This window comes from Candoia aspera, chromosome 2 (assembly GCF_035149785.1).
Source record: "Candoia aspera isolate rCanAsp1 chromosome 2, rCanAsp1.hap2, whole genome shotgun sequence".
Taxonomy (NCBI): Eukaryota; Metazoa; Chordata; class Lepidosauria; order Squamata; family Boidae; genus Candoia; species Candoia aspera.
In genome coordinates this window covers 1,187,136-1,204,499 of record NC_086154.1, presented here as the reverse complement: position 1 = coordinate 1,204,499, position 17,364 = coordinate 1,187,136, and the positions used below count along the sequence as shown (strand labels likewise).

General features: G+C 51.7%; 2 protein-coding genes across 2 annotated transcripts in view; both read right to left on the bottom strand.

Moving 5' to 3' along the window:
* The window catches only part of LOC134491913 (zinc finger protein 595-like), a 610,720-nt gene that overhangs the window by 522,057 nt on the left and 71,299 nt on the right, over positions 1-17,364 (bottom strand). The gene's annotated exons all lie outside the window — the stretch shown is intronic.
* LOC134492590 (H-2 class II histocompatibility antigen, E-S beta chain-like) lies at positions 1,799-12,567 on the bottom strand. Its single transcript, XM_063296742.1, has 8 exons — positions 12,506-12,567; positions 12,295-12,405; positions 10,801-10,979; positions 9,945-10,214; positions 7,114-7,395; positions 6,773-6,930; positions 6,419-6,442; positions 1,799-2,038 (listed from the first exon to the last, which is right to left on the bottom strand). The coding sequence occupies exons 1-8, from the start codon at positions 12,565-12,567 to the stop codon at positions 1,799-1,801; spliced, it is 1,326 nt and encodes a 441-aa protein (XP_063152812.1).

The following is a 17,364-nucleotide window of genomic DNA, read 5'->3' as shown; positions in this document are numbered from 1 at the left end:
TCAGGTACTTGAAGGGCTGTCACAGAGAAGAGAGGACGGATTTATTTCCTGTAAAATGTAAAGGTAGGACAAGGACCACCGGATGGAAGGTTTTCCACACGTTCCTGAGCAAGGCAGCTATTAAGCAGTGGAATAGCGTGCCTCCCATAGTCATCCCGTCATTACAAACGAAAGCATTAAAATCAGTTATAACAACAGCAGCTAAAGAACCCACATCGATGAGTGAGAAGATCCCGTCTCTTGTTCTGAATCCCCAGTGGCTCTCCTGGAGAGACCAGGCACAGTTGCCATGTGCTTGGAGCCCTCTGGGTCTCCGTGGGCAACGGGGAGGTCTGAGAAAAGGCCTGCTTCCCGGCCCGCCCCTCTCCGGCCTGCCAAAGGAGGGCAACCAGCGCTCGCCTCCACAGGTCGGTCAGACTGGCTGCGTCGGTTTCCTCCGGACATCACTCATCACGGAAATACTTCCGGCTTTAGTGCCTCCCATATATACGTCACACCAAGGTTACCTCCAGTGTATATACCAGCAGCATATACCGCCCAGGCCACAATCCAGGTGTATTTGTTCCCTTCCTTCTGTACCAACCTGGTTACTCAGGCTACCGCAGTCTGTGGAGAGACCTCCTGCATGCCGTTTTAGTCTACGAAGACAATATACTGTCTCAGGACAGTGTAGTCAAGGCTTAATGGGAAAAGTATTTAAACGAACGTGTGCTGGAAGTGAAAATGGGTAAAAGGCTAAACAAGGAGAAGTCTGTTTTTAACTGCTGCAATAATTGCTGCAAATGGAATATCACGGTTTGACCTTCAGCATGTCGTCTGATGGGTCTTCATTGTGCTGTGACGGCTGCTAGGCAAGGCCAGTTTCCACCGACGAGGATTCCCTTGCATCAGTGCCACAAAGTGCTGCACAACGGAAATGCCTCTTGGTGCGTCATTTCCCTCTTGGCCCCCAGCCAGATTTCAGACAGAGGAGAAAGAGAGGGAGAGGAAGGAAGGAAGGAAGGAAGGAAGGAAGGAGGGAGGGAGGGAGGGAGGGAGGGAGGAGGGGAGGGAGGGAGGGAGGGAGGGAGGGAGGAAGGGAGGGAGGGAGGAAGGAAGGAGGGGAGGAAGGAAGGAAGGAAGGAAGGAAGGAAGGAAGGAAGGAAGGGAGGGAGGGAGGGAGGGAGGGAGGAAGGAAGGAAGGAAGGAAGGAAGGAAGGAAGGAAGGAAGGAAGGAAGGAAGGAAGGAAGGAAGGGGATTTGCAGCCTGTGTGTCCTTCCACAAGCCAACAGTCCTCATCCACCCCTCTCTACTGAAGCCATATGTTCTTTGCATTTCATGCTTGCATTCCATCTTAAACGTAAGAATTTGTTATGAATAAAATAGAGATAGAATTAATCCTCTGTGTATTTTTAGACTGCCTGATGTATGTACAATAATTCACTGTCCTGTATACCAACCCCATAAAGTACTTCTGCCTATAGAAAGACCGGGATTGAAAGATGGCAATTTATACAGAGTGAGATTTAAAATGGGGATGTTGTGATTTACTGGTTGTGGTCAAATTTATCCTATATTTTAGTACACAAATGCTGCAGTATGAGCAGAACCGAGAATAGAGAAGAAGCACATATGGCTGTACGTTTTGTTTCGGAAAGTTTATTCAGAGCTGATTCATGGGAATGTCTGAATCAAAGCTCATTGCCGTTGGGAAGGGCAGCTCTGTTGCAAGGTGACATAGTCATCAAGTGACATGCCACAGGATCCCAGTGGACTTACCACGTCAGCTCTGCTGCAGCTGTTAAGTGCAGCATCACATCACCGCCACTGGCGACTTCCTGCTGGCTTCCCCGGTGACTTTGCTCTGTGGAAGCTATCTGTGAAGCCGTCGCGGATGGCGACCACGCGACCACGGGGCACTGCAACCGTCGTGAAGGTGTGCCAGGTGCGGAGCACTGGAATTGCAATCACGCGACCATGGAGACATTGGAACAGCTGCCAGTTTGAGGACCGGTCATAGACCTGCTCTTTCAGTGCCATCGTAAGTTTGAAAGATCGCTGAACGAGGCAGCCGGTAAGTGAGGACTACCTGTGAGCCCATCATTTGCATCAATTTTTGCCCGTAAGAGATAAAATCACAGGTAAAACGGAGGAGAGGGCCAGTTTGGCGGTGTGGTTACGCTGCTAGGCCAGAAACCGAGAGGCCACGGGTTCCAGTCCCACCTTGGGCACAAAGCCGGCCGGGTGACTTTGGGCCGGTCATGCTCCCCCAGCGCTAAGAAGGAGGGCAAACCAGTTCAGAAATCGTGCCAAGAGGACTTCAGGGACTTCTCCAGGCAATTTATCGTAGGGCAGCACATCATACAGCTGGGGGTGTTGACGACCGACAGGAAGCTCTGGCGTGGGCTGGTCCGTGAAGTCACGAAGAGTCGGAAGCGACTGAACGAATAAACAACAACAACATCAAGGGAGGGCGCACTAATCGCCGCAGGTGTGCAGCTTCCCTGTAGAAATGGGCTGAGATCCCATCGCCAAGGCGGGACTGCAGGGCTGGCAGGCAAACTGTCGAACCCGTAGTACGAGGATGTGAGGCTGGAGCCTCCGGCGGGAGCTTTGCTGATCTCCTGTTGGCAACTGATGCTGCAAAAGGCTCTATTTGTAATCTTAATGTTTGTTGTTAGCTGTAATTGCCTATGACCAAGGTATATTTTCTATATACAGTTTTATATATTCCCAACTTTTTACATATAATATATTTCTAATAAGTATGATGTGCTTTTTTGTTGTTTATTGGTTCAGTTGCTTCCGGCTCTTCTTGACTTCATGGACCACACAAAAGGCTCACACAGTCATCAAAACTCCAGAAAAACAGCCAACAATGATTTAAAATCACACCCCCTCTAACCCTGGGGCTGGGGACAGAGCCAGTGTCAAGGGCTGATTGAAACAGGGCCAGGGTGCAAGCCAGGGGATTCCCAGGAGGAGGGCCATCCAGACAGCAGAATGTGTGACCCTGTGAGGGGGTTGGCTAGATGACCTCCAAAGCCCCCTCCAACTGTTCTCTTTTAAGCATTTCGGATTCCCCCAAGCCACCTGTGCAGGGGAGATCCTCCTAGGCCACAGGAGGGCAGCCAGTGGCCTCCAAGCACCATGAGTGGCTTGAGTAAGCGAGCCCAGCTGCAGGAAAAAGAAGTCAAAATTCTCCCAGACATGAGGAAAAAGGTTTCAGTGCCCTCAGACAAGGAGGGACAGGACCCTCAGCATCTGGCAAGGGGACCCCTTTGCCCAGCCGGGGCACAGACTGTATCCCTCGCAGAAGCTCTAATTGGCTTGATCCTCATGAGGACTAGGAAGCTGTTCTCTTCTGTTCCTTCTTTAGAAAGTAGCCTTTGGGATGGTAGAGGGTGCTCTGTCTCCCTTCAGCTACCTCCCATTCCCTTCTCACAGCCAACCCAAGTGTGTGTGTGTGTTGTTGTTGTTGTTGTTTTCCACAGGGTGGATGTGAGGAATCTCAGCTTGTTCCTGCCGCCTGGTGCTGCGGAAGTGAAACTCCAGCCCTCCTGCAGCACCCTGAAGTTTGAAGCCTTTTTAATTGCTCACAACATTGATCTCTACCTACTCACAAGCGTACATTGTTTAAAGTATTTTATTGTAAATCGCCCAGAGTCTCTCTTCTGGGAGAGATGGGCGGTGGCTAAATATGAGAAAGAAATAAATAAAATAAAGTGATCTAGCCTTGTTCCTGACTGCTGTCTCTTGACCACTAAATCTTTCCAGGAGGTTCCTCGGTCAGTGTTTCTACGATTCCCTTTGCTTGTATTCTCCCTAATGACTTAAGGCTTCCCTGGATCAGTACCCCATAGGGAGAAGGGGGCAGCAAGGTAAAGACAGGCCTGTACCACACTCCTCCCGGTTCCAGAAGGTAAAATAAAGTACCATTGCCTTTGGCTGCATCTGCGCGTGGCCTTAACATGCATCTGCGGTCTTGGGGGAGGTGGACCCTCCTTCCTGAAAGCGCTGAAACGGGTTGGATGAGCATCGGTCAGGGATGCCTGCTCTGGACCAGAGGACCTTTGAAGTCCCATCCAGCCCTGACATTCTCGAATGCTCTGATCCTAAAGAGTTTTGTATTTCTCAAAGCGAAAATTGGTAGCTCAGGGCTGAACACTGGAGTCCTTGGTCCTCCCTGAGCCTTGGAGTTTTCTTGCAGATGTTTCATTGCCAGGCTAGGCAACATCTTCAGCGCGAAGAGGGAGTGGGCCTTGCTCTCTGTTGATTTACTGTCCAGCTTGTGTTGGTGCCCTCTCCTTGGGAGTTCCTTGATTGGGCTCTTGTTTGCTGCTGGGTTGGTTGGCAGGGCTGATCCGACTGTCCTGTCCTTGGGCAGCCAGGACAGTCAGATTCCCCACGGCTCGCCGGAAGGACCTGAGACGAGGAGGCCCCTCCGCCTCCCCACTGAGCCCCCCAAATATCAGTCATCACAGTCCTTAGAAGAAACAAAGTACAATAAAATATACTACCCTGAGGGGACCCTGAAGGATTTTCTGCAAACCTGGAGACTTCGGAAACAAGGCATGGACACACAGCCTTCGTCCACACCTCCTGGCATGCAAGGACAGACCACACCCAAACGCATTTAAAAGACGCTGCACGGACATCCCCAGAAGGACACGGCATCTCCTGCCATCTTTGCGGCGCTTCACAATCCCTTTCCTGTTTTAGCTCCCTGAACAGTTCGGGATAATCCTCAGGTTGGTCACCCAGCCGGCTTTCGTGCCTAAGGCGAGACTAGAATTCACAGACTCCTGGGTTCTAGCCCAGCACCTTAACCACTAGACCAAACTGGCTTTAATCACATGGCTTCTGACCTGGAGAGAAGGTGGAGCTGAGATTACACCATTCAGACAGCATCAACTCACATCATTCCAGGCTTTTCCTGCAGTCTAAAGTTTATTGATTTATAGCAAAGAAAACCAAAGGAAATTAACTCAGAGGAGAACCGCAACATGGATGAAGCTCCTGTGGATTCAAAGCTGAGAAACGAGGGGGGATCCAAGGAAGGGAAAAGTGGTTGGGCTCTGCTGGGCAGACAGCGGTTGATCCCCAAGATCACTTCTCAGAAAGGGGGGATCTCAGTATGCAGAGCATCTGGGATCTCTCCGGATCCAGTGGGTTGGAATAAGCGCCACATGGATTTTGGGTTAAGGGGCTGTGGGGTGGATGGTTGCAGCCATTGCACTGAATTGGGGTCTGTGCTGAGCAGGAGAGGTTGGGGGGTCTGGAGAGACAGGCAGGCCAAGAGTTCCTGGGGACAGACTAGATGGCCTCTACTCCCCTCCTGATTTCCCCTCCCTCAAGAGAAAGAGAGGCGTGGAAGGAAGCTGGTGGGTCTTGGCAGGGGAAGGTCCAGGCTGCGATTCTCCTCCTCTCGCCAACCCACCGCCTCGAACTTCCATCCTTCAAGGGTTGCAAAAGAGGCAGAAATTCATCAGCTCCTGAAAAAAACATCCTTTTGCATCTGACAGCAGGAAGCGATAGCAGGATTAACTCATGAGTGCTGTAAAAAAAGTGATATGGGAGAAAATTAGAATATATGGTAAAACCTTCAATTAAATATACGAAAGTTCTTTTGGGAGAGTCTGCAGAAAAAACATGGGGTGGGCTTCCCCTCCCCTCCCCATTCAGCTCCCCCAAGGAAGGCCCACACTGCAGGGGGTGGTTGATGGGCAGGGACCAGATGGAGGGAGAATCCGCCCCTTGCAGGGAGGAAAAGGCTGTGAAGGACCAGGGATTCCTCCCCTCTCATCTCCCGGGACTCGAAGGGGGTCCGAGGTCAGCCGAGGGGCTGCAAAGGGAGGCTCCAGCGTGATGCTGCTGATGTGGAATTTATCCCTAACTGGCTTAATTAAGGGGTTAATCAAGAGAGGAGGCCTCCCCCCCCCACACAGATATTCAATACTGTGTTAACCAAGAAGGTGGTGCTACGATGGGGGTGGCAGGAAAGGACGGAGCCTGGTGCAACTTACCAGAACTTAAGTGAAATGGCAAAGGGGGGCGGGAAGGGAGGGCAGCCCACAAATTTGGGGTGCTCCTTCCCCTTCCCCCAATGATCTGAATGGTCCCCCTCCTTTCCTTCCCTTTTGCACTTTCCCAAAAGGGGGAAACATCCTGGACAATGTTTTAGTGTTGTGTGTTTTTGTTTTTAATTGCATCACATTTTGGGGTCCCCTGGAAGAAAAAGTGACTAAAGGTCTCAGAAAAAGATTTGGGGGATCCAGATAGTCTTGGAAAGTTTTGCTGCAGAAAGTAAATGAGCCCAATTCCCAGCATGGAGGATTTGCGCATTATTCAAGGCTCCTGCGGTAACTTAAGAGGTATTTTTGGGGAGAAGACAGAATTAAACCCATTAGTTCCTGGAGGGGAATGCAAAGCGCTCACCTGCAGGTTGTTGGATGGAGGTTGCTGAAAAGAAAGAGAGAGAGAGACAACCAAAACTGAAAAAGGTCTGGAGCACTTAGGGGTCCCACTCTCAGTCGATAGCCCATAATATGTTGCATTATATACTCTTACAGCCTGTCCAAGAATAAAGCTTTCTAAAGAAATTTCTGATCAATCTGGGCAACGGATTACGCAGGATCATGCCCTCAAGGGATCCCCCCCAAGGATTTCCCTCTTTCTGTGGCTGTTTAGTCCCATCAGAGGATCTGTGGTGGCTCAGTGGGGCCACCAGCCTTGGGACTGGGGGGGTCCAGGAAGACCTTCTATGCCATCTTGATCAGATGCCTCCCCTACATGATCCCCTCCCCATCTCTCCTTATCCAGCCCCAAAGACTCACCTTTCTTGCTCTTCAGGTAGAGGGAGAGCCCCACAGCCAGGAAGGCCACCCCCAGCATGGCCCCCACGGCCCCCGTCCAGAGTTTGCTCCTGGCAGAGTTGGAGGAACGTGGCTCTGGGGAGGGAGAGGGAGAAGGAGCCCGGCGTGAGCAGGAGGATCAGGGCCAGCTTCCTCCAGGGGGTCCGTTCTGGCTCTGGACTCAGAGAGGGTCTTGCCAGCCCCAGCGGTGCCCCCTTCTCGGGCAGGATGGCGTCCCCAGACAGGGAGGGCATGAGGGGAGGGCAGGGAGGGGCTTACCCCACTGGATGGTGATGGGGGCCTCCAGGCTGGCGTGCCCCACCTGGCAAGCGTAGACGTCCCCACGCTCGGGCCGGGTCTCCAGCATCACCTGGCGCTGGTAGGTCCAGTCTCCATTCTGCAGCTCCTCCCCGAAGGCGACGCCCTCCTTCTCCGGCCGCCCGTTCTTCAGCCACCGGATGTTGATCTCCAGGGGGTAAAAGCCCGTCGCGGTGCAGAGGAGGATGGTGTTGGGGGACGCGGGGTCCGCCTTGGTGGGGGAGATGGTGACGGTGGGCTTGGCTGGGGGGGAAGCAGGAGGAGAAGGAGGGACGTGGGAGAATCAGCAGGGCCAAAAGCAGGAAGGATTTTAATTTTTAAATTACGGAATGGAGACAAAATAATAAACTTCGCCTCTACTAAATAAAAGCAAAGATTAATTCTAGAAGATTTTTTCAAAAATTAACAGAAGTGGAAGAAGGTGAAATATTGTCTTTGGAGACACCAGTGGACTCTCAGGTCTGAATTTAGATAAATTGACTCAAGGCAGGAAATGTGGACTGGCCCCGATGGACGTTTCGAGACCGCAAAACCCAACCGAGAGAGGCCGGACCTTCTTCCCGGCCAGGCATCAGTCCGACTCCAGAAGAGACGCGTGTTTGGCCTCTGACACTTTAGTGCCCCCTATTCACGAGGGGCAAATCCCTCCAAGGACATTCACGGAGCATAATCCGATATTATTTGCGTGGTGCTCGGGAGCAAAACTTCCTTTCAGAGGGGGGGCGAATGATGGGTTGCGACCTCATGGCGCCATCCTACAGAAATGCCAGGAGGAATTGCGTTTCTTTCCCAAAGTAAACAGGAATCTCTGACGCAACCATTTGGGAAACAAGGAAAGGGTATATGGGGGGGCCGTTTGTTACACTCACAGCAAAACAAGGAGGAGAAAACACTAAAAGGGAGGAACAATTAGATGCCAAAATACGAGCGCAGACGTAACCCCAAAAGACACCCGATGAAAGAATGGCAAGAAGCTAACTTACTGGAAATGGAAGAATTCCAAGAGAAAATAATATTGGCAAACAAAAGAACTTTGAACATGCGAATAAACCAGGAAACTTCCCAGCCTTTCAGCTTCGAAAAAAGAAAGAAACGCAGACAAGATCAGCAATTGTTACACCAACGATCAGAAATCATGGAAGAATTGGCAGCTTTTTCAAAATAATTATATTCCATGGCTGACATCGATGAAGCTGCCCTGAAGAAATATCTTGAAAGGTTGGTTATCAAAGGATTTTAATGCCCAACGTGGACATATACTAAGCAAACCTACAACTATCCAAGAAACAAAAGCGGCAATAAAAAAAAGCAAGGAAAGGGCAAAGGAGCAACCATCAGGGGTAGCCGTTTACTTCTCTCAATTGCCCAAGTCCTCTCAAGGAAGATCCATCCCCCCTCAGAAGACTAACAAGTTCCGAATTGCCCTTTCGGAGCCAGATGGACAGAAGAGCTTCTCGGGGATCTTGCGCTGTGCCGGATCCTTGCTGGGGGTCCTTTGGGGGAATTTGGGGGGGAGAGCAAAAATAAAATATAAATAAAATATTATTTTATAATATCATTTATATTATAAACAAATAAAAATGTAAATAATAAATAAATAAAAATAAAAACGCAAAATGCAAAATACAAAAATTAATTTAGGCCATGGGCAAGAAATCTGGGAGAGAGAATCAAGATTTTAATGGGTTGCTTCAAACTCTGCCCGCAAATCAGGAACTTTCCAGCTATGAGACGGAAGTGATTCGGCTGAAGGGGAAGCTGGGTCTGTCACGAAAAGGGTGGTTCCAAGGGGGGCTTTTCTCCCAGGCCCCCAAAATTGGCCAAGCAAGGGTGGGGTCCTTGGTGCTCTCCGAGCCTTGCTGGTTTCTTGCAGACGCTTCATGGCCAGACTAGGCAACCCCTTCAGTGCCAAGGGGGAGTGGGCCCTGCTCTCAGCTGACGTACCGCGGCTTCGATTGGCCTAACAATGTTTCTCAGCCTTGAATCAGCTTCTTCTCAGGCAGGGGGAAAAGTCCCTAAACCATTCCGTAGGACTGAGGTCTGCGTCTTGGTTTAAACACGGAATCAGAAGTATAATTTCTAGATCATTTCCTCTATTTGTTTGTTTCTTTGTTTGTTGGATTTAGAAGCTGCCAGACTCCAAGTAAGTCTGAACAAAGAATAGAGAAGGAAAAGAAGGAAAATGTCCAGAGAAAGGGCAGAAGGAGAGGCGAAAGAAATGGCCTTGCCAATCCCCCTGTTCAGACCTTTGGAAATGGATTTTTATCCTAAAAGGCCAAACATTTCCTGGCTGGAAAGGGGGACCCGGAGGCCCTTCGATCGATTGATCGGTCGCTAAGGATCTATTTGGGAGGAGGGAGATGTTGCTGGGTTCTCCCCCCCCACAAGAAAGTCATCTTTGGGCCCTTTTCTGGAGGGGATCAAAGGGATCCCTGATTCCGGACAGGGAGAGAGTCTGGATCCCGGGAAGGAGAGGAATATTCCGTAGATCTGGGAGCGCGGAATAAAGGAGGAGCAAAGCAGGGCTGCCAGAGGCCAGAAATACAAAATGGAAAATGCAAAAATTAATTTAGGCTGAAAATTTCGATATCCCAACACGCCCCTTCATAGCCCAAAAGGAGCCACAAATAACTGCAACCCACAAACAACCAAAATTTCCGCAGCTGCTCTCTAAAACTCGCTGGATTAGGCGGGAAAAGTCCATGAGGGAGAATCTCAATACATTTAATGGATTAAGGAAGGGGGGGTCCCGGCATCCCCCCCCAAAGCCCCTCCCTCCCTCCCGGACTCACCTCTTCGGCCAATCACATGAATCCCCTGGAGAACCCCGTAGTTGTACCGGCAGCGATCCACAGCGGCCCTCGCGTCCTGCAGGATTCCCTTATCGCTGTTCCACAGGTCGACATCGGGCTGCCCCAACTCGGTCACGGCCACGAACTTCCCGAGTTCGCTGTCGAAGCGGTCAGTCTCCTGCCGGTCGTAGATGCTTCTCTGCAGGTAGCGCACCCGCTGCGTCCCGTTCAGGAAGCGGCACTCGCCCTTCACCTGGTGCAAGAAATGGGCTGCGAGGAGGAGGAGGAGGAGGAGGAGGAAGGCCGTCAGGAGGGAGTCCCAAGCCCATCGCTCCCGGCCGCGACTGGAGGAGGGACCCACGCGGGGAGGGGGAGGGGGAGGGCGCAGACCTGCTAGGGAGGCCGATGGATGGCCTCTGGAGGACCCACTGGGAGGGGGAGGGGGAGGGCCTTTCTCAGTCCCCCCCACTTTGCTGGTGGGGCTCCCTGGGGGAGAGCCTCTAAATAGAGATTCTTAAAGAAAAACGAGTTTCTGTTGAAGGAAAAATACGTTTCCTTCAATACAGTTTCCCGCTTTCCCTTTCGCTTTCCTTCTCCTTCCTCTTTTAACGCAACAAACGGGGGGGCGAGGGAGGGCCCCCGGCTGTGCCTCGAAAGGGGGTCCCTCTCCGTCCTCCTGGGGGGCTGTGGGGAGGGGGGGGCAGAGACCCCGCGGAGATCGAGGCTCCTGCAGGCTCCCCCCTCTCTTGTCCTCGGCCCCTTCCCCAAAGTCCCTCCTGGGGGTCCCAGCCCCTTTCCTCCCCTCCCCCCAGCATCAGGGGCACCCTCCCAGCCCCCCTCCCAGCCCCCTCCTTACCGGGGGGCTCCTTCCCCCCTTCGCTTCCGGCGATCCGGCACAGCGCCCCCACCAGCAGCAGCAGCAGCAGCAGCAGGGGGACCCCGGCAGAGCCCATGGGGCTGCCCCACTTGGGTATCCCAAATAGAGAGGGGAGGGGGACGGAGATGCTCCCAGCCCCCGAGGAGGAATCGGAGGCTCTGGATGGGGGAGGGAGCGTTTTTTCTGAGACTTTGAACTGGGAGTGCCCAGAAAGGCAGAAGGACCAATGGGAATTCTCGCTTCTGCAGCGTCATCGGTCTCCGGGCAGAGTCTCTCCTGATTCGCCCGGTGGAGGAGATAGTTCGGAGCAGAGAAGGAAGCGGAGAAAGGGGGAGGGGGATCCTTTCGGTCTTGGGGGGCTGCAGCTCCGGGGGGGTCCCTGCCGGCCCAGAGGGGACCCCCCCTTCCTTTGCCCTCCCCAGAACTCTCAGCCAGGCTTTCTCTTTCTCTGTGTGCCTGGACGGGGTGGACTAGATGCCCTCTGAAGCCTTCTCAAGGCCCCGGGGAACCCCAGGCTGGGGCTGCCGGACTCTGAAGTGGGCGTGGTCCGGGGCTTCTCTGGGTTCCAGCTGAGTCGGGGGTCCCTCCGTGGGGAGGCTGGAAGTGGGAGGCTTGAAAGGAGGGAGCACCCGGGAGCAGCCCCTGGGTCTGAGCCTGGAGGCGGGGCAGGGGGTGACGGGGGGGGGAGGCGCATGCTCAGCCCCTGTCAGGCCTGGGGGGGGGGCAGACGCAGCAATGGGGTCCAGACTCTTCCCCTCGCCCGCAATGCCAGAGGGGGGCCTGCCTGGAAAAGCCGGGGAGACCGATCCGGGCGCTTCTCCAGGCCAAACAGGAAGCAAATGGCCTTGGGATCTGGGGCCACGGGGGTCCCGGGACCGGCTTTGTGCAGCTAAAACGGGCCAGACATTTGAGCTGCTCAGTATCCTGGGACTGGGGCTGTTTCCTTGACCGGAAGGCGGCTGCTCTCCTTGCACGTCGGGTGTCGTGTGAACTCGGCCCTTGCAGTCTATTAACCTGGTTTGGGTGTGTGAAAGAGCCAACTGGTCTTGCTTGTCTGCCCTCGGCCTCATTAAGGGCTTATTTGGGCAATTGGAAAGGCTTCAAACTACAGGGCGCTGCAGGAGGGCTGGAGTTTCACTTCCACAGCACCAGGAGGCAGGAACAGGCTGAGATTCCTCACATCCACCCTGTGGAAACAACAACAACAACACACACACACACAAACGGGTTAGGGTCCGGGCCATTTCTGCAAGAGCCCCACAGCGCCCCCTGGTGGGCAGAGGAGGAATGGCACCGAGAGGCTCCCCGCCCAGCTCAGCGGCTGATGGCGCCCAGGGTGGTCCAGCTCCCCTTGTGGTCCCCCTTCCCAGGTGCTGGAGAGGGCTCCGTGGGCCTGCCCATGTCCTTGCTGGGGCGCATCAGGGAAGCGGATTCGCACTAGACCCAAGGAGGGATTTCAGCCAAAATCCAGACCCTTCGAATCGGAGCCTCTTGGTGAAGAGTAGCTCCTTGAGGTCGCTCTGCTTGTAGCCCCCCAGCTGCGTCTGCTGTAGCCTTCGCAGGAGTCTCAGGAGGGCTGGTAAGCTTAGGGGGGCAAGAAGCCACCCCAGAGGAGAGCGTAAAGGAGGCTGCCATTGCACGAAAGGGTTAGGCGTGCTGCGGGAAAGGCAGAAAGGGCACTTACGGTGCCAACATGAGGGATGGGGAGAGGGCCGAATGTGGACGCTGGAACCGAGGCCCTGGCATGCAAGTCCCACACCAGGCAGAAGGCAGAATTCTACGCGCTGCCTTCCCACAACCAAGCAGCAACAGTAAGAACAGACCATGGAACAACAGACTGGTTTAAGATTGGGAAAGGAGTACGGCAGGGCTGTATCCTCTCACCCTACCTATTCAACTTGTATGCAGAACACATCATGCGACATGCTGGGCTTGAGGAATTCAAGGCTGGAGTTAAAATCGCTGGAAGAAACATTAACAATCTCAGATATGCAGATGATACCACTTTGATGGCTGAAAGCGAAGAGGAACTGAGGAACCTTATGATGAAGGTGAAAGCAGAAAGTGCAAAAGCTGGTTTGCAGCTAAACCTCAAAAAAACCAAGATTATGGCAACCAGCTTGATTGACAACTGGCAAATAGAGGGAGAAAATGTAGAAGCAGTGAAAGACTTTGTATTCCTAGGTGCAAAGATTACTGCAGATGCTGACTGCAGTCAGGAAATCAGAAGACACTTAATCCTTGGGAGAAGAGCAATGACAAATCTCGATAAAATAGTTAAGAGCAGAGACATCACACTGACAACCAAGGTCCGCATTGTTAAAGCAGTGGTATTCCCCGTAGTAACATATGGCTGCGAGAGCTGGACCATAAGGAAGGCTGAGCGAAGGAAGATCGATGCTTTTGAACTGTGGTGTTGGAGGAAAATTCTGAGAGTGCCTTGGACTGCCAGAAGATCAAACCAGTCCATCCTCCAGGAAATTAAGCCAGACTGCTCACTTGAGGGAATGATATTAAAGGCAAAACTGAAATACTTTGGCCACATAATGAGAAGACAGAACACCCTGGAGAAGATGCTGATGCTAGGGAGAGTGGAAGGCAAAAGGAAGAGGGGCCAACCAAAGGCAAGATGGATGGATCATATTCTAGAGGTGATGGACTTGTCCCTGGGGGAGCTGGGGGTGTCGACGACCGACAGGAAGCTCTGGCGTGGGCTGGTCCATGAAGTCACAAAGAGTCGGAAGCGACTAAATGAATAAACAACAACAATGGTCTGATGCAATGTCCAGCAATGTCTGATGCAACGTCCAGCACAAGACAGTCAGAAGACAATGACAGAGCAGGTTGATGCAAGGTGACATTTGTTTGGCTAGCAGCCACATAAATATGGAAGCAAAGCATAGGCATTCTCTCTCTCATTTGTGAAAAGTCTTCCTGTTACTCTGCCGGTTTGTTTGAGAAATTAACTGCTGTATTTGGCTATTGGATTTGCTGTACACTGGACTATGTTGATTGGATTATGGACGTTGGTTTCTCTATGGAATTTGTATCCTTTATATACCAACAACTTCTAGAGTGCTATGCGTGTTATTGTTCTTTGCACATTTTTCTGTAAATAAATGGGTAAAGAGTGCACCACAAGGACTGATATTTTCAACCCCAGGGACACGACGCTTAGTGGAATTCTCTCTCCAACAGGTTATGGGCCCAGAACGTGTATTTTCTTGTGGTGCACGATTTGCTTTTCTTTTTTGAGCACGTTGCACGGAGTTGTGTGGTCACTGTCAACATGCAGTTTTTTTTCTACCACATCCAGTTCTTTCCCGCTCACCCGTTTGAATCGCACCAATGATCTTGTCTGGTGTGTTAAAATGGAGATGTTTCTCCGCAAAGGAAATCTATGGCAAATAGTGTGCGCTCCCCCTGAGGACATGAACGATGAACAAATGCAGGCAGACGAAAAGGCACTTGCCAACATCATACTTGCCTTGGAAGACGATCAGTTAATGCACGTCCGGGGGTTACAGACGTCGGCGGAATGCTGGGACGCTTTACGCCGAGTGTATGTTCGGGATACAGCAGGCAGCAAAGTTATGCTGACACGGCAAGTATATCGTGCGCGGCTCCAGGCAGGCGAGTCCGTGGAGGAGCACCTCCAGGCGACGGGCAAGCTATTTGTCACCTTGGAGGAAAGAGGCATGTGGTTTCCCAAAGCACGTAAGGTCTACATAATATTGTCCTCGTTATAATATTTGTGGATCGGCACAGCATTTGCAGCGAGAGTGTCCGAGGAAGCGCCTGGACAGAGCCGGACGGCATAGGGCAGGTCCAAGACGGCGGACGGACAGCGGCAAGATATCGGTAGTAAAGGCTAGCCACACAGACGATAATGCTGTTTGGCTCGTAGACAGCGGGGCGAGCAAACACATTGTCAACGACGTGAAGCTGTTTCCTTCAATGACCCCGGCCAGCAGAAAATTTGTAAGTTTGGCAAATGGCCAACAGGCCTTAGTAACAGGGCGAGGTTCTGATGTAGTACCTGGCACTAAGTTCTCTTTCCATAATGTATTATGCGTGCCAGAACTGGAGCAGAACCTAATTAGCGTCGCCTGTCTTGATCAAGAGGGCTATAATATCAGTTTTAAGCGTGGTCTATGTAACATTGTAAAAGAGAATAAGGTGTATGCAAATGGTCGAAAGCACAACAAATGGTGAGTCTCCTTCAGGGACGGTCTTCAAACAGAGGCTGGAGGGCATCGGTCAGAGATGCTCTGGTGGAGCCCGCATGGAACCGGCTGTAGGGCTGCTCGATGTCTAAGGTGGCTTCCAACTGAACGATGTGATGAAAAAGGAAGATAGAAGAAACAGAGCGGAACGAAGCAATTAGAGGAAGGGAAGGAGAGAAGGGAAAGAGCCCAGAAGAGAGCTGAAGCCACCGGTGCAGAGCTGAGAGGAGCAGCAGCAACTCCAGATGGCAACTTGTGGGAATGGCAGCATCGGGACCTGGACTGGAACTGCTGCAAAGCATGGCAGCTGGGTGACAACAGATCATCACATCATCATCATCATCATCATCATCATCATCATCATCATGGTTGATGGCCCAGTCAGCCAGTTGGTTAGACTGGATTTGGCATTTTTGTCCACCTATTGAGTCCTTCCCAAGGACCTGGGACAGGCAGGTCTTGTTGTTTAATAAACTTAAAGGTATCGTCACAGGATGTAAGGTGTTCCAAGTAAAGCTGCCTTTTGCAATTGCCTGATGGTGGGTGGTGGTCGTGGTGGTGATTATTATTATTATTATTATTATTATTATTATTATTATTATTATTTCAATTTATAAGCCACCCATCTTGCATTTATTTATTTATTTACTTACTTAATTACTTACAGGACTTGTACGGCCACCTATCTCACAAGGATTCTAGGCAGCTTACAACAAAATAGATAAATACAAAATATAAGAAATAAAAGAAATAAAACAGATAGCAGCAGGGCACCATCCAACCAATCATGCACACCAACTCATTCCCCTGGGTGCTGCACTCTTCTCCTCCAGCATCACTTTCTGGACAGGTCCCACCAGGAAAGACCGGAACCACTGCAGAACTGGCCAGGAAGCCGCCTGGGGTTCTGTATCTGTCGTACCTCCAGCAAAGGACCGTTACCTTGTCGTGGTGCTGGAGCTTGAGCACCTCAATGACACCATGAGCTAAACTGTGAAGGGCCGCCCAAGACGGGAAGGTCATGACAGAGAGGTCAGACTAAATGCGATCCCTGGGGAAGGTAATGGCAACCCACCCCAGTATTCTTGCCGTGAAAACTAAATGGATCAGTACAACCAGAGATATGTCGGTATACCATCGGAAGAGGAGACCCCCCAGGTCGGAAGATGGTCAAAATGCTACTGGGGAGGAACAGAGGATGAGCTCAACTAGCCCCAGACGTGATGATGCAGCTAGCTCAAAGCCGAAAGGACGGCTAGCGGCCGACGGTGCTGGTGGTGAACGGCGAATCCGATGTTCTAAGGATCAACACACCATTGGAACCTGGAATGTAAGGTATATGAGCCAGGGCAAATTGGATGTGGTTATTGATGAGATGTCAAGATTAAATGTAGACATTTTGGGCATCAGTGAACTGAAATGGACTGGAATGGGCCACTTCACATCAGATGACCACCAGATCTTCTACTGTGGACAAGAGGACCAGAGAAGAAATGGAGTAGCCTTCATAATTAATAGTAAAATGGCTAAAGCAGTGCTTGGATACAATCCAAAAAATGATAGAATGATCTCAATTCAAATTCAGGGTAAGCCACTTAACATCACAGTGATCCAAATATATGCCCCAACCACAGATGCTGAAGAAGCTGAAGTAGATCAGTTGTATGAGGATCTAGATGATATTCTAGAGGTGACAGACTCATCCCTGGGGGAGCTGTGGGTGTTGACGACTGACAGGGAGTTCTGGCGTGGGCTGGTCCATGAAGTCACGAAGAGTCAGAAACGACTGAACGAATAAACAACAACAACAATGAAGTAATCACAGTATGCCAGTAGGAACCCCTAGTGACCTCCCGCGGAACCCGAGGGTGCCAGGGGACCCTGGCGGAGAAGGCCTGCCATAAAGGGTTGCCCTTAATGCTAGCGCAGATGGTGACGATGAGGGACGATCCTCTCTATCCACTCTCCCAGTTTTTACTGGGAGGGAAATGAGAGGAATCCCCCCATCTTTTGCATCCTCTTCCACCTGGAACAAGCCGCGCTTCCAACCGCTCCACTCCTGGGTGGGCTGCCTGCTCTTTCCCTAAGCCTCTGAAGCAGAGGCAGAGAACCTACAGGAGGGTTCGGGCCTGGGGCTCCTCGCCTGCGGGGTGCCTCTGGCTCTGACACGCTCACAGCACAGCTGTGCTGCTGTAAAAGTCATGAAGACGAGCTTCATCTGGCCTCCGCTATAACCTGGCGATGGTAGGAGATGCTGCCGGTCATTAGCAGAGGAATAGCCTCACGTTGTTCACAAGGTCTTCTGAAGGCCTGTCTA

Bases quoted from the DNA above. Each gene is read 5' to 3' on its own strand.
- LOC134492590 (XM_063296742.1), bottom strand. From the start codon at position 12,567: ATGCCAGGGCCTCGGTTCCAGCGTCCACATTCGGCCCTCTCCCCATCC. The intron at 7,396-9,944 runs GTGAGTCCGGGA...CTTCCCCCCCAG, and splicing joins TCATGTGATTGGCCGAAGAG to CCAAGCCCACCGTCACCATC. The intron at 6,931-7,113 runs GTAAGCCCCTCC...CTCCCTCCCCAG, and splicing joins CCCCATCACCATCCAGTGGG to AGCCACGTTCCTCCAACTCT.